Here is a 16,169-nt window from a genome sequence, read left to right as displayed (position 1 = left end):
GGGTAACCCCCTGCCTCATGTGCCATGTACTTGTATCAGACAAATAGCATGTGTCAAGGTTGATTTATTTTCCTCCTTTCCCATACTATGTTCTTTTGGTCCAAATTTCATATTCCACAGCACATTCCCCAAGTTGCAGCATCTTTATCAGAGTTTTATGTTGCAGGAGGTGGCTGGTCACATAATGTTGCTGCTGGATACTCCAAGGGTTTTTGCTTGGGGATGTAGATGGAAAGGCAGAAGAAGATAAGGTCAATAATCCAGATTTTCTGAGGTAACAAAAAGGAACTTTAGTGATTTCTCACCTCTTTATGCTTTCTGCTAGTGGGCCGGAATTAAAATTTCCTTGCTCCTCATTTTTGGTGAAGCAGAAACCATTTGCTGGTACAGCCGTGTGCTGCCTCTGTGATCTGCGAGGTCCACACATTGTTCTTCCTTGTGCTGTGAATTTTGATCTTTCTTTATACTTTTTTTTTTCTCCGCTGTAGTATCCAGTCCTTCATCTAATCCACTACTGAATTTTGAAATACTTTTTGTTTTTAAGGGAGGGCTGGGATCACAGAATCTCTGATTGGTTTGGGTTGGAAGGACATTAAGCACATGGACACCTTCCACTACACCAGGTTCCTCCAAGCCCCATCCAACCTGGCCTTGGACACTTCCAGGGACAAGACATCGACAACTTCTCATCTTAATTGTTTTAAATTGTTTTAAAAACATGGAGAGGTGTCCCTGGGTACTGGGCACAGAGCCAGCGGGGAGGTCAGCCTTGCCCCACTCTCATCTTGGGCTGCTGGTAGGTTATTTTTAGGTTTTTTTGGGGGGTGTTAACTGCAGGAGGGTCTCAAATCTTTACTTGGACTCAACATGCACTTTAGTAACTTAGTCAGTTAAATGAGTTGTGTGCCCATGAGAGAAATCTCCAAGTTCTGTCATGGTGTCCATAGTGCTATAACTGAACACACACAACCCTGGAACTCTGAATGCAATTTTGTTTTTTTCATGCAGAGCTCAAGTTTTTGGGACACAATTAATAAATGAGGAAAAACCCAGCTGTGCTGTTCAGCATTAAAGACTTGTATGCCTAAAGCAGTTAACCAGGAACAAATTTAAACAAATGGCCGTATTAACACATTGCAGTGAATTCCATTGGACTGCCTCTCTTATTTTGTTCATAGAAGGGTTATATTTGGTTTAATTTCTAATTTGTCACCTCCTGTAGGCTTCCTGTGTCTTGCGATGTGAATCGATTTGGCACTGAATCAAAAATCATAGGGCTGAATTTCTGAAAGTCATATTTTCTACTTAGGTTTTGAAATCTAACCTTTTGAAAAGCTTCATTTTCTACTTAAGCATGAGGAAGGAAAGCTGAGATTTTTGAAATCGCTCTCTGCAGAAGACACTTTTTGCTTGCAGCACTCAGTAACTATTCTGATATTTTTGCCCGTTCACTCAGAAGATTTTTCTGCCTTAAGAATGCGGTCATAAATTTGTGCAGAGGACACTTGGAAATCACCCAGGATTTCCCAGGAATTTTTCATGAGAGATTTTGTCTCTACTGTTTTACAATAAATTGCCATATCTGCCAGTAGGTTTTCCCCAACAAAAAACCCTACTAAAATCACTGATTTCCAGTGATGTGCAGCCTGCTAAGTGAATCAGACAGAACAGTAAGCAGGTATACAGGCTAGCTATGGTCCCTGGAATAACAAATACAGGAATGGAGCAAAGTCTGCTGCTCCGTGTCTCACTTGGGTAAAGGCAGGTTGGAACTCGCTGCTGTCAGTGTGTTGGGAGCAGAGCTAATACTTCGTTTGTGCTCCTGGGACAGAGCGGAACCAGAGCAGCTGCAGCATCTGATGGATCAGGAGAAATGTTTTGTTTTAACTGAATATTAACAAAAAACATGCTACAGAAAGGTGAAAATCAATACTACTAGTAAGAGCAAATACTTTCTGATGGCAGCATGGGCACAGTGATGTTATGTTAAGAGACTGGAAAGAAAAGCTCCCATTTGAGAAGTACTTAAGCTATACTTTGCACATCAAAAGTATGTGCCACACAAAAAAAGACTGAGATCTCAGATATACATTTAGCCAGGACAGATGCTCAAGTCCCACTGGACCTGATTTTTGTGTAGAAGGACTACTGCTTTAGGAGTAAGTAGGCCTTGATGATAATGAGCACTAGTGCAGTAATTTGTGAGTCTCTCCATTTAATTTCAAAGGGACAAAAGTTACCAGTCAAGGGTTATGAAAATCTAAGTCTCTTTGGTCTGTGGGCTCTGTATCCTCAGTCAGATTTCTGTTTTGATACAGAAAATATTGCTGCTTTGCACCAAAAATATCAGTGTTTTGCACTGGTCTGAGGTTCGAAGAAGGGTAACTCATACTGAAACTTCTGCGCAGCACTTCCGTGCGAGGCGGGAAAGAAGTTGTTGTGCAGGGAAGCTTCCAATTAAGCAGAAAAAGGAGTTGGGTTGCTTTTCAAAATAACATTTGACATATGTGAAATCAATTAGTAGGAATTTAACAGTTCATTTGCCTGGTTTCAGGTCTTATCAGCCAGACAGCGCTCACAGCTTGTGCTGTGAAGTCTCCCACAGATGCCATACGTTTAAAATACTACAAAAGGCCCGTGTCTTGCTTGCCCTGACTTCGTGGGTCCAACTCACCTTTCATCTCACAATTTGTTTACACAACAGCAAGTTAACTATGTACTTTATATACTGGTGTAGCTTAAGAGTAGTAATATTTCATTAATATTATTCATTGTTCTTTTTCCTGGAGGAGACAATGAACTGTGAGGTTTTTGCAGTATTTTACTTAATTTAGAGGTAAATATTTGAAATTATACCTTTTAATTAATATTTTGTTTAACTGTGAAATTATAAAACCCCATGGATGCATTTATTTATTAATGTAAATATTCCCTAGCACAAACCCCTCTTGCAAAGCTTTTAGGAGAGGTAATACTTGGCAGCTCTGTTTTACCTTGCCTTGCCCATTCCTGAAGTAACTTTAGATAATTAAATTCCCTGTGTTGGAGAGCAAGGCTTTTAAGGCATTCCTGGTTTTGTCCGGCTTTAGATTCTAAATCTGGAGTTGAAAAGAAACATCTCTTTTGTTTGGTTAGCTGTTCCTCCCCCTCTCACCACCCTGAAAGTCTTTCTCTCCCCCCCCCCTCCCTTTTTTTTTTTTTTTTTTTTTTTTTAATCACTAAGGTTGGAGGCTTTTCTGCCCTGGTTCAGCTCAATAATTGAAAAATGCTTAATACTTAAAGTAGACTAAAAATATTTTGCAGTTATGTTGCAGTGACAATAGTTTCTAGTGCTGAAAAGCAAAAAACTCTCTCGGTCACCTTTCAGTGGAGTTCTTGTTTTAATAAATCAGTGTAAGTGTATAGAGTCAAGCAGTAAATACATAGCTGTAAATGGTGGGAAATGCACTGTGCTTATAATCGTTGTTACCCTCTTGTAGTCGTGTGTGCCAACTTTAACAGGTCTATGTTTTCTGGTGTGTCTCTGCTACCATCACCCCCAAAGACAGGGAAGCATTTTAAACACAGTCAGGGACTGTCACGTAGAGAAAAAATGTGCTTAAAGACTTTTAGTGACTGGATGTTTAGTTTGAAGTATGACTGATTTTAGCTTATAAAACCCTTTAGTTTTCACAGAAGAGTAAGGGAGGTAGGGACATCAGGGTTGTTATTTTGTAACTAGCAAGTAATAATACTGGAGAAGAGCTTACAAAGTTACTAGGAAAAGGCAGCGGGAGAAATAATTGGAAGACAGTCTTCTCAAGGCATTGAAGTGATAAAGAAGGCTTGTTTGCTAGTGTCTGGAGTGGGCATCAGACAGCACAGTTCTTGGAACACCAACAAAATCTTCTTGCTATTCAGTCTTTGCTTCTCTTTGTGCACTCTTCTATTGGATAATGGCCTCTCAGATTAGCTGTGCTAAATGTAAAAGCTGCTAATCAATAGCACGAAGGTGTGACCAAAATTGCATCCCACAAGCCTACAGCTTAAACAAGGAGCTGGAATCGAATGATTGGACAAAAGTGTAACAAACAGATCAAAGCAGCTATTTACCCGGAATGAAGCCAGTAGGAAAAATGAATTCATGCTGGCTTTAAATAGATACAAAGGTTATTTAAGGTAAAATGTGCTATTGGAGTCTCTTGCGAGAGAGGAGCAGACTATGGGTGATTTTGTGGTGACTGTTTTCATGTCATCTTGGCCACTGAACTGTGTTGCAGTGACTATTGAATTGCAGGCTTTCAGCATCTTTTGAGCAGCCAGTTTATTGAGGAGTAATACCCGCTCGTGTGGGGCCTCCAGAATGTCAGAGATAAGTGGGTGATGTAGCGGGTAAAACACAGTAACTGCATAGTTTTACATACAGCAGGAGTAAAAGGAAAGACTTCAGATTTGATAAGAAACGTGCTACCTTCTTTCATGTTGTCATCCTGAAACTGAAGCTATCATTCCAGAATACTCAGAAACATGTCAAAGGAAAGGGCTTTGCCTATTTTCTCAGACAGTGAAAGCAAAACAGAAAAGAAGAAAAAACCCATGTATTTTTCTACTGCAGTCTCTTTACATATCTCTGTTATGGACGTTCTCAAGTGATATAAAAGAAGATAATGGCTAATCAGATCCTTTAAGTATAGTGTGGGAGTTTGAAAGGGAAACCACAAACTCTTTATCAATTCTAATGAGTTTGTGTTCAGTGTATTGGAAGAAGAGCTTTATACCGTGATTTATTTTTTTATCATTACTCTGTAATGTTCTTGGTGAGATTGTAGGAACCTTGGTATTTTCTTGAGTGCTTCTTCAGTAGTCTCAGATGTGATTGCCAGCTCCCACCTGTGAGGTAAAGTTGCAGAGGTATGGCACATACATGTCACACCTACCTGCTACTGCCCTCCTGGCAGTGATTTCAACCACTGAGGCAAGAATTGCTTGTAGACATCTTTAAGAGCTCTTTTCCTTCCTCTCTTTCCAGTTGAATCTCCAGACGTATTTTGCACTTCACATTAGACACAAGAACTACTTTGATAAAAGCATTTTGTCCAGCAAGGGAGTAATCATTTTAAAGCAATTGATAAAGGCTTTGAAGAGATGTGAAAGATCACAGAACGTGTTTGTTTTTCACAAGATCTGTGGTTCAGGCCATTGAATCCAACCTCAGAAGTCCCACTGGGATTCAACCAAGGCTCCATAATAAGTGATGCACTGAAAAAGTGGACAAGGCTGCTTAAATCTGATGTTCAAGACCTTGTAGAACTGGGGCCCTACTTGGTGGAAAAGAATAGATTTAAATTAGATTAGGAAACAATTCTTCCCTGTGAGGGTGGTGAGGCCGTGGCACAGCTTGCCCAGAGAAGCTGTGGCTGCCTCATCCCTGGAAGTGTCCCAGACCAGGTTGGACAGGGCTCGGAGAAACCTGGGCTAGTGGAAGGTGTTCCTGCCCATGGCAGGGGGTTGGAACTAGATGATCTTTGAGGTCTTTTCCAACCCAAACCATTTAGTGATTCTGTGTTGTGAAGCCCAGCTTCAATAAAGCACTTGGGCAAGTGGCAGCACAAGAATATGCTTGTGTTCAATTATTTGCTCAAACACGACATAAGCAGATGATTAGAGCTGCCTAAGAATGCTGGAACAGTCTGAGTGTCCTCAACAAATGAAAAGATTTCACAAAACCTGTGTGAGTTTGTCAGGGGTTTTTCTCTAAAAAATAATTACAAAAAAAAAAAAAAAAAAAAAAAAAAGGTTTTTATCAGCCCAGTCCCCACTGTCTAGAGGAAATATGAAGGTTTAACATAAAAATAAGCTTCGGATGTGTGTGTGTGCGCATGTGTAAACACATGGGGTGAAGGGAGAGGGCAAGGTCTAGAGTTTCTGTTATTTTTTCATCAACTGAGTCTTTTTATTTTTTTTTATGTGGAGTGCAAACTTGCTTGTTTCCCAGTTTAATGGTAAAAGATTTTTCTCAATGTTTGCTTCTGCCCAAAGCTTGTGGGCCTGATCCTCACTTGTATCGATCCCTTCATGCCACTCTAGCAGTGCAAAACAGCCTTTAAAAACCAATTAAAGTATAATGCAAGCAAGGGCTTTGTTTTGAAGCACAGACCTTAACACCTTTGCTAAGGTCCAATTGTTATGATCAGTTCCAAATACTCATGTGGATTGGACCTATACTGAAAATAAGTGCAAACCCAGAGATAAAGACTACAAAATCAGAATTACAGATCTAAATTTTCAGCAGAGCTCATCTTTTATAAAGGATAGAACCTCTGAGGTGAGGAACTTTCAAGAAAATCAGGCTGCACTGATCACCTCAAGTAAAGATGCTCAAATGCCTATTGGAGGCTTTGCCCATTGTGCAAAAGAGATGGCCTCTGACTGTAGCAAGTGCCGTGTGGTGGTGGCAGTGGGGACTGTACCCATGTAAGAAGGCACTACTACAAAGAGCAGGATAATGGCCTCTGTGCATCCTCTGATGTGTCTTGACAGCTCTCTCCCTTCCCCTTCCCTTCCAGGTGAACGCCCCTTCCACTGTAACCAATGTGGAGCTTCTTTTACCCAGAAGGGGAACCTGCTGAGGCACATCAAGTTGCACTCTGGGGAGAAACCGTTCAAATGTCCCTTCTGCAGCTACGCCTGCCGGCGGAGGGACGCCCTCACAGGACACCTCAGGACGCACTCTGGTGAGCCCACCTTGGCTTCTCTTCCCAATTCTTCCTTCCTTTGTCACTACCGTCCCAGTGAAGCAGGTAGTGAAAATAACTGTGTGTTCCTGGTGGCTCTGGGTCTGTACCATCCTCCTCAGATAGTGCAGCTCTCCGCTTTGGGAAAGCCTTGATGTGAATCAGAAAAGTTGTGGTTCAGCCACACCTCTCCTTTTGTGTAACTGAGCTCCTCTGCTGATGCTATCACATTTCCCTCTGAATGTCTCCTTGGGTGTATCCAGGCTCTGCTGGCAGATTGTTTTGACACTAGGCCCCAAAGTGGCTGTGAAATTCCAAGGATCACAAAGGATAACTGTGGGCTCTTGGAAGCCTGCTTTGCAGTTCGTACCCATTTCTTCATCTAATAAATGCCATATGCTGGTGGAGGTCAAACTTGTTCATCTTTCAGAAATCTCTGAATTGCATTTTTGATTCAGTTACGTCTTGCTGTAGAGTCCTAATTCATGGCAGCCGCTGCCACTTAGAGCCCAAGGTGGTCGAGAGAGATTGGGTTTCTCTTGCCTTGTTCAGTGATAGTATCTTGTCTATATCAAGTCTACTTGATACAGCTTCTTGATATGTTGCAAAGAAATACCCACCACGTACCTGCACACTGGTAGTCACGTTGGAGCTCCCATGATCAGGATCAGATGTGGTTTTAGTCCCCATACACTGCACTGAGGGGCTGCAGTCTGCCCACTTACTCATCTGTGTAGGACTCCTGAGTAAGATCTTAACTTGCTGCGCGTTTTATCTCCTGGAATGTTCAACTTGTGTGTTCAGGCCATTTATAAGAGGCTGTGTTTTTCATTGTTGAATGAGCAAAGATAATTGGACTGGTTACAAGTGACAGCATTACAGATGAACTTCTTCGAGGTGTTAGCAAATGTGTGACTGCTGAAACATAGTGGTTGAAGTGTAGCTGCAGACAGAAATCCTGCATGAGCTTCCTGACTCTTCCTAGGTATTTCTCCAGCAGGGTCAACCTCACTTCATTAGAAGTTTCTGTTTTATGAGCATTAAGTTGGACTTAGGGTACAGAGTTGCCTTGGTATTTCCAAGAATAGGAAAGGTTAAGCTAGTAAGCTTCTCCAGGTAACCTGGGGAGCACGCAGGAGGCTGTATTGATGGAAAATGCTGACAGAAAGCGTGAGCATCCAAGGGAGTGCAGGTGTGGGAGAGAATTGCTTGAGTTGTCAGCTGGGAGGATTTGATCTGGAAGTCAGAAGGGAAAATGTCTGTGTGGTGCAATTTTCACACATCTGACCATAACTGTAGTTTCAACTTGAAATGTAACAAAAAAACAGAACACAATAAAAATGTTCCCAATTAAAATTAAAATGGAGTTGTGACAAAAAGTATCCCACATTACAAAACATAAACACTGCAGTTGAAGATGTTTTCATAATATGAATATGGATTTTGTTACCTAGATAGTGTCATTAATAGAGATTGTTCTTCCTGTATGAAAAGCACATGGCTGATGGCTCCACTTTTTGCGTGAGGATGAAATGTAGAGGTGCGGGATTTTCCAAAGGCACCTAAGCTGCTTAGCACACGAGTTCCCCTGGAGCTCCTTCCCTAAGTGACTTAGCTCACTGACTTAGCTGTGCTCAGCGCTGCTCAGTTTGTAATTTTATGCTTTGTTTTCCATGGAGAAAATGTCACCCCCTAAGCACTCAGCTACAGCAGCTTTCAGCAGAGGGCCGGCAGGAACAGACAAGTGTTCCCAAAATACTCCCCAAGGCAGTTCTTAAAGCAGGGCTCACAGGTGAAGAGTTAAAACTTGGATTATTGCCCTAAAACCTAAGGTCTACATGAAAGTGAAATGCCACTCTGGACTTTCTGTCCCTGCCATACAGACAAGCTGAGTTGGCTTATGCACACCTGTATGAGTCTGGATCATGGAAAAGATGGATACATGTTCCCTAGAGACCTAAAACAGTTTCAGATCAGTGTACTGTACAAGCACTCTCTGCTTTACTAAAGCACACGTCAAGGTCTGTAAGGAGGCCTGGAAGGTACAGCAGATCTAGTAACTGCACTGAAGGTCTTTTCCAACCTAAGTAATTCTATGATTCTGTCAATGTTTACATCTTCTGCTACTTCTGATCAGAAAAGAAGATACCAGATAAAGTATAGAAAGAAGAGGTTGAAAAGTGTTTTGAAATATGAGGCTTCAATCGGGTCTCAGTCTTAATGTCTAAATTGAGATGTCTGATTATATTTTTATATTTATTAGAGGAGAGCTCTATAGATCAGATCCTCAACTGATATAGACTGGAATTACATCCCCTAAGCAGGAAAGTACTTCTGTTTTGCACCAGTTGAGAATCTGGCACATATCATCATAAATGCAAGACCAATTCATTTTTTTAATGCTGTATATATATCCTTTTCCTCCTTGAATAGGAAAGTGTTATTAATAAAAAAATTAGAACAAAACCAAAAAAAAAAACCAAAAAACCCCACCAAAGCAAAACTCTTTTCTCCTTCCCAAGAAGATCTTAAACTACTATGGAAAGCAAATTATGCAAGAAAGGAATTGAAGAATTTTGTTAGATCCTCTTTTTTTCTCCCAGCTGATTCAATTTGTGGATTTTAGAACATTTTGTGTCCCCACTTAAGTCAGTGACAGCTTCTCACTACTGCCAGTTAGTTTTTCCTGTTCTTAATGAATAGTTTTCATATAGTACAATAGGAAAGGTGAAAAAATAAGGAAATGTAATTGCAAACAGAAATTATCAGAAGCATCTCTGAAATATCTCAAATAGCTGATACTACCCGTTAACTTGAAAAAAAAATTATAGCTTTTTTTTTTGTTGTTGCTTTGGATGGATGTTTTGTTCATGCTTTTTAATACTAATTCCTATTTATTTGAATATGTTTCTAAGCATCACAATCTACATTTTACCTCCCCTTCTCGTGCAGAATAATATCTTACTGATTGAGTGTTCCCAGGATGAGTGGTTAACAAAATATTACTCTGCATCTGTAATGCTGCTGCTGTTTAACCCTAAATAATTAAGGACTTATCTTGCAGTGATTTACTCCTGCAATTATTTACCTTTTACAGACATATGGAGTTCTGATGAACTTTGTGTCTGTATTTTCCTCCCACATGCAGCTGCTTTGATTTCAGGAGTATAATGATGCCTCCAGGACATAGTAGGATAATGCCTGGGGAGAGATTCATGCACAGAATTACGCTAAGAGTGGGCATGAACCTCAAGGTACTTACAGGACTTTCAGATGTTGTTTTGAGAATTAACTCCATAGTTCCACAGCACAAGTAACACAGGAGAGGTGCCTGAGAGGCTTCCAGGACAGGAATGTAAGGACAGGCTGTGGAGAGCTGGGGCAGAAGTTGGTAGTCCCCTCCCACAGGAAAAACCAGCGGGGATTGGTTTTGCCTTGCCTGGCTTTTGCTGGTTTTAAAGAGTAAAACATCCAGGCAAATCCAGTCTGTTGATGGCAGTCACAGAGTAACTGCTGTCTCACCCTGAGACGTGCCCCTCTTCTCCATCCTCTCTGGAATTACCCAAGACAAAGGCAGATACAAACTAGATGAGACAAATTCTGCTGTAGGCAATTAGTGAGCATACCCCAGAAATTTAAAGGGAGACAGCTGATCTGACAGGTCAGTCTGATGGTTAAAGCACCCACATGTTGACCTCCATACTTTGAGAGATACGAAGTACAGCCTGATGCTGTTTTACCGCAAAAAGCCAGACATCCTCAGATGGGCACATAAAGTTGACAGTGATGTTTTGACATGGATTTCTCTTGTGTCTAAAGCAAAGCCAAGTCAGCTCTCCCCCCATAATGCTGTTGTAAACATAAACAAGGCTTTGACAGTACTTGAGAAAGTCAAGGCTGCAGCATGAGCAATCTGGAAGAGCCCAGAGCAAACGTGAGTGCGTTGGTTTTCAGAGCAGGGCTTGGGCACTAAGTTGTAAATGAGGGATGGGGTCACTTGCTAAGGGGAAAAAACCTCCACAGAATAAGTTTTGATAAAACAAGAACTATCCATCCATTGCACTAAGCAAGGATGGTCCTGTGGGCAAATTGTTTTGCCATTAAAAGACTGTCTTGTTATGTGTACACACAAAATGGGCACATGAACCTTAATTCTGGAATTTCCTGGTTTTTCTTTATTACCTTGGTAGCTTCAATCATGTTTCGTTACTGTGGAAGTATATAAGTTTTATTCATATATGAAAGCAGTTTTACTGTTTATTTCTTTCTAAAAAAATGGATAGTCAGATCATTATTTTTTCCTGTCACGGAAGCTTTTCCTCACAATGCATTTTAAAATTTGCTTCCAAGCTACTTCTTTCCTCCTTAAAAAATGCTTTTTTCTCCTCCCTTTTTGCTTTTAACAAATATTTACTTTTTCCTTCCCCCTTCATCCTGCATTGCTCCTGCACGTTGTTTGTTACTGCCCAGTTCTTCAATAGCACTGAGCTAATGGTACCACTTTATTGTCAAAAGAAAAGCAGAAAGCATTTGTTTTGAAAAGAAAGGCTTAGGCAAAAACTCCCAAAAGCACAATCTTAGCAAACTATGTACAGCGTTCGAGATAAAAGGCATGTCTAATTAAAAAGGAGAATGCCCTGTTCGTGGAAACTCTTTCCATGTTTCTTGATTTGGAAGTCCATCTTTGTCATCTCTTCTAGTGCATAAGGACTATCCCCCCAGCCCCTTCTGGGTGGCAATGAGCCTTCGAGGTGTCCCTCACGCCTGCAGTTGTGTGGCAGAGCTGGAGAGTGATCTCTGTGTGTGCAGATGTTCTCAGAGCTAGAAGGAACCTGTTTCCTAACCCTGATGACATGCCTGCCTCGATGCATGTTTGGGAGAGTCATCCCATCTGTGAGTGGCTCAGTCTGGCTGAAAAATTGGATGAACAAGAGTCAGAATACACAATGCTGTGTGTGAATTCCTGGCTGTGAAAAGCCAGTGAGAATTACTGAAACAGTGGCAAGGATGGTTATTAAGAATAATGAAGAGTCAATGTTTTAACCTGCTTTTTTTTCATCTTGAGGAGATTTTTACCACTTTTAACATCTCCACTCTCAAAAGGCCCAGTATCTACTCTGTAAGAATGTCATAATTAGAAGAATCATGGGACCTAAAATTCTCATTGCACTCTAAACTGGACTGACTCAAATACATTGTGAATGGGGAAAGAAATTGAAAAGTGATTTTTGTGAAAAATCAAGCATGTATATTAACAGGTGAGGGAATATTTTGCATACAAATCCCATCTCTCCAAACGGGTTAGCCAACAGCATCTTCCCTTGGTTGTGATGAGCCGGTGGGTATTTATTCTGTTGATCTCATACTCAGAGTTCTATTTAATCAGGCAGAGCTGCTCTTCCTCTCAGGTTTTTTTTGTGCTGTTACAGTTAAACTCGGTGGAATTAACCTCGTCACAAAATCATTTTGCGTTTTTCTTATCGTTCTCTGGGTTCCAAGCTGTTATTAGCGTATGCACAGCACTGCAGCAGCTCTGCTTTCTCATTGATACTTCCAGTACCCAGAGGCCTTCACTCTGTGCTGTAGAGTGTCTAAAATCTCTGGTATTCTGCTTCCCATTTATTTGTCTGTGAATTTTTACAAGGTAAGCTCCAAATTTGTAGCAGGGTAGGAGTTTGTTATGCCAGGTCTTTATCCCCTGGGGATCCTGGTTTAAAATTTAATGCTCTGTAGAGCCAACTTGTATCCCATGTTTTTGCTTAAAGCCCCATCTGAACCTGATCCTTGAAGTGGGGGGGTCCTCTTCAGCACCAGAGCACTACTGTGATAAATATTGGTATCAAGTATATGAAAATATGATCTTTTATGGGCTCAGAATTATTTCAGTGTAGAAGCTTGGTCATGCTAAGCCTTTTCTACAGAGCATAATTACCACTGAGAAATCTTAAATCAAAGAAATTTTTTATTTAAAGGTGCTGTGAGATCATGATCATTCCAGCAAAAGTACATTTGGCCTTTGTTTTGGAGGAAATTTTGGAAAAATACTGTTCTGCCCAAAGACAGGAAGTGTTCTCTTTTTGCTTATTGGACTTTTTGGAAGTTTTGAAATTCCATACAGATTCCCTCTTATCTGTGGTAGTTATGGATCAGGCTTTGACTGTTCAACCCAGGAGATCTGTTTCTGGCAGATAAAAGGGAGGAGCAGGAGAAGTGGTCCTGGCATGCAAAGGTTGATGGGCTCTGTATCAACCTGGTGAACACCTCCCTCTCTTAGGAGGCGGTATCAGCTTTTTTCTTTTCCCACCCCTGCTCTCTGGGATGTGTGACTGAGATAGGGGGAACAGATGCCCTGCAGCTCCCTGTTTCTGGTGGTGCCTCAGGGTAAACGGGAGGTGGCCTGTTCCTTTAGTACTTGGGGGCTGCCTATAAATGGGCTGGTTAAGGAAAGACTCACTCTCCTGGAGATAAGAGGCACCAGCACCACGGGAATATTCTCATTCTAAGTATCAGTTCACAGCAAGATTAGTAGGTGTAAAATTTGTCAGGATATCTGTGGGACAGATCTTGTCCCTCCTGCTGTCTCTGAGTGGACCATGGCCTTGCTGTGTCTCTGCCAGATCTACCAGTAAGTCCTCTGTTCTTAAGCAGGGAGAAGGGCAGAGCAGGTCTAGAGGGAGATTGCATTGTCTCCTTCTTTTCCTGATCCAAATTTCCTCTCCTTAATGAGACACGGGGGCAGAATTGGGTGTTTGGTGTCAGTTTAAGGCTCTGGACCCTTGGCAAGGGAGAGTTTTCTGTTAAAGCAGGAGATCCTGCACCCTGAAATGGAGAATAGTCCTAATACTCCACCACTGCAGCTTCACTATGAGGGGGGAGATTTCCCAGGGCAGATTTCAGTTCTATAGCGCAACAAGGTGGGGACAGGGTATCTTTTTCCCCTTTCTTCAGACCTCCTGAACCTGCTGTCACCTCATCCAGAAGGTTTAGACAATCATCATCATGGTGTGGGATTCCCACAAGATCATCCCTTGATAATTTTGACCAGTTCCTTTCCTCCTTATGGAATACCTGTACCAAGATGACACTGTGTGTGTTTGGGATGGAACTGCTTGCATCATTTTTTTTCATGTCTTCTGTCTCTCCTCCACATTAGCAATTCAAATCCTGGCATCATCAGCCAGATTGTGTCTCTCTTTGTGTCCCTCAGGCCACATACAACCAGAACAAAGCACCTGGGCCTGCCCTACTGGGCTGCAATTTGGAGAGCAGACAGACACCTCTCCAATGCTGGGTGATGCCAGTTCTTAGGCCAGCCATCCTGCTCTGGAAGTAAATGAGACAGTGACTTTCTTTTTTCCTCTGGGTTTTTGTTCTGCCACAGGGCTATATGTGGAATTTCACTGGCATCAAAAAAGCGTGAATGTGGTAAGACTTCTGCATATAGAACAGTAGTCCTTCTAAACAGCATGCCTAATCTGTTTTTTAAACATCCAGAGACACTGTTTCTATCACCTCCCTAGGGAGACAATTCCACTTCCCATCTGCTTTTTATAGCTGTGACTCTCATCCTGATATTTAACCTTAGCTATCCTTTCTTTTGTTGCCAATTATTGCTCTTCCTAACACTAGCTTCTGTGACTGTGAGTAATTCCTGTGCTCAGTTTACACCATGACAGGCTGTAGTCATAGGTCTGGCATTGATTCTGTTCTAGTCTGTCTTTATCTTCCAATCCTCTCATCTCTTTTTTATTACCAATTTTGAATTTTTTGCTACTCTTACTCACTTATTTATGAGGGACCTAAATTGCAAGGTCATCTTACACTTGGGAAACATCGGCCAGTACAGATGCAGACCCCTTAACCTTATCTCTACCTCAGTTGCCTGTCAGTAAAACAAAGCAAAGAGCACTTGTGCACCTAGTTAAGATGGTGAAAGGGCAGCACACATGAGCCCTTGCAAGGTGCACACATATTGCTGCAGTGAAGGTCGTGTAAGCACATCATGGAGTATTCAGTGCTGCTGGTGCCCCTGCTGCACAGCCTTCTACATGATCTCCTTAGTTTTACTTCGCCTTTGTGCAATAGTGAAATGAGATAATTACAAAGTGGAAGGAATAATAACTTTGTATTGTTACCATAACCACTGAGGTATTATACCAGGATACCAGCATGATTATCTCAGACACAATAGTAAGGTGATTATTAATAATACTAAAGGACTTACTACTTAGCCTGCAATTTCTGCATCGTTTCTTTTATAAACCCTATCTATTCCATCAGCCCCAAGCCTGTGTGAAGTGGGTGTGCGTTGTTGCCTCCTTGTTATCCGTTTTTCAGTGATGGGAAAATGAAACAGGAAAAACCCCCATGAGACCCAATTTGCAGATTGAGCGACCTAAATGCCAAGGTATCTTTGTGTGCATCACTTGTCTTTCTGCACCAGAATTACTATGGCAGGTGAGGGTCTAGTAGGTCTGGTATTTAAAGATCTGTGGTCCTTTGCTCCTTTCAGCTCAAGCTAGAGAGGCCTTGTTTTCCTTGTTGTCAGGGATTGTTTCAGAAATCCACTGTCTTTATGCTTGAGTTGGTACATATTCTTACAAACCCCGAATTTAAGGTGCAGGTGTTGCGTGGCTGGGCTCCATTGCATTAGAATAAGCTTGAGGGATGCGATGCAACACATCAGGAGCCCTTCCACCAGGGTAACTGCAGTGGTTTTTGCAGACTCAGATCCAAAAGGTGACAGAGAACTTTCTCGTGCACTTGAGACTCGAACATGGTTTTGACTTGACAAAGCCACATCTCAGCAAAACCAAGACAGCTTCTTCCACGTACTCTGAGCAGCAAAATACCACAGCAGCTCCAAGGAGAGGAAAAAAGTGTTGGTTTTCTTTTTTTCCCTGAGAAAATTATTTTCAAAGGCAAAAGGCTTCTGCTGGTTGCCTCTGAGGGAAGGAGAACCCAGGATTTGAAACTGGCCTTTGATAGTTTTTGGAGGAGTTTTAGTAACCTTTCAACTTGAGAATGTTTGAGCTTGGAATCAAACAGTGGTGTGAGGCCTTCTTTCATATCTCAGGGCTGTGTTATGGGGCAGTGTGAAATGGAGAACCACCCCGACATTTTTGGTAATATAGAGTTTTTTAAGGTGTAAGAGAGGTATTTTTGCCATTTGGAAAGGAAGCCAATAGAAACTAAAGGGGGACAAAAATAACCCATAACCCACACCACAGCAGGACTGTGGAAAACTGCTACTGATATATTCTCCTGAGCTCTCAGCAACCTGTAATTATAAATTGGCTTACAGCTAAGATATTGATGGATATCACTTAAGAAGGAAAATGAGAATGTCTAGATTTTTTTGCAGTGAACCTGTACTGAACTCTCTGTGACTCTCCTCCTATTTATAACCCTGTGTGAAGTTCAAGGAAACTTGTCCTGGAGGTTTCCCATGAGAGG

The 16,169-nt window shown here is 41.6% G+C and overlaps 1 protein-coding gene across 4 annotated transcripts in view; it reads left to right on the top strand.

The window, feature by feature from the left end:
* IKZF2 (IKAROS family zinc finger 2) overlaps positions 1–16,169 on the top strand; it is a 117,787-nt gene that overhangs the window by 64,803 nt on the left and 36,815 nt on the right. For 3 of the 4 annotated variants that reach the window (XM_050340457.1, XM_050340455.1, XM_050340456.1), the window contains one exon: positions 6,546–6,713. The exons of the other annotated variant lie outside the window; for it this stretch is intronic. In XM_050340457.1, coding sequence (XP_050196414.1) covers positions 6,546–6,713 — 168 coding nt within the window. The remainder of the gene's footprint in view (positions 1–6,545; positions 6,714–16,169) is intronic. 4 annotated transcript variants of the gene reach the window in all.

Source organism: Myiozetetes cayanensis, unplaced genomic scaffold (genome assembly GCF_022539395.1).
Source record: "Myiozetetes cayanensis isolate MyiCay16 unplaced genomic scaffold, myiCay2020 scf9, whole genome shotgun sequence".
NCBI lineage: Eukaryota > Metazoa > Chordata > Aves > Passeriformes > Tyrannidae > Myiozetetes > Myiozetetes cayanensis.
The sequence above is the reverse complement of the archived record's forward strand: the minus strand, read 5'-3'. Positions and strand labels throughout refer to the sequence as shown.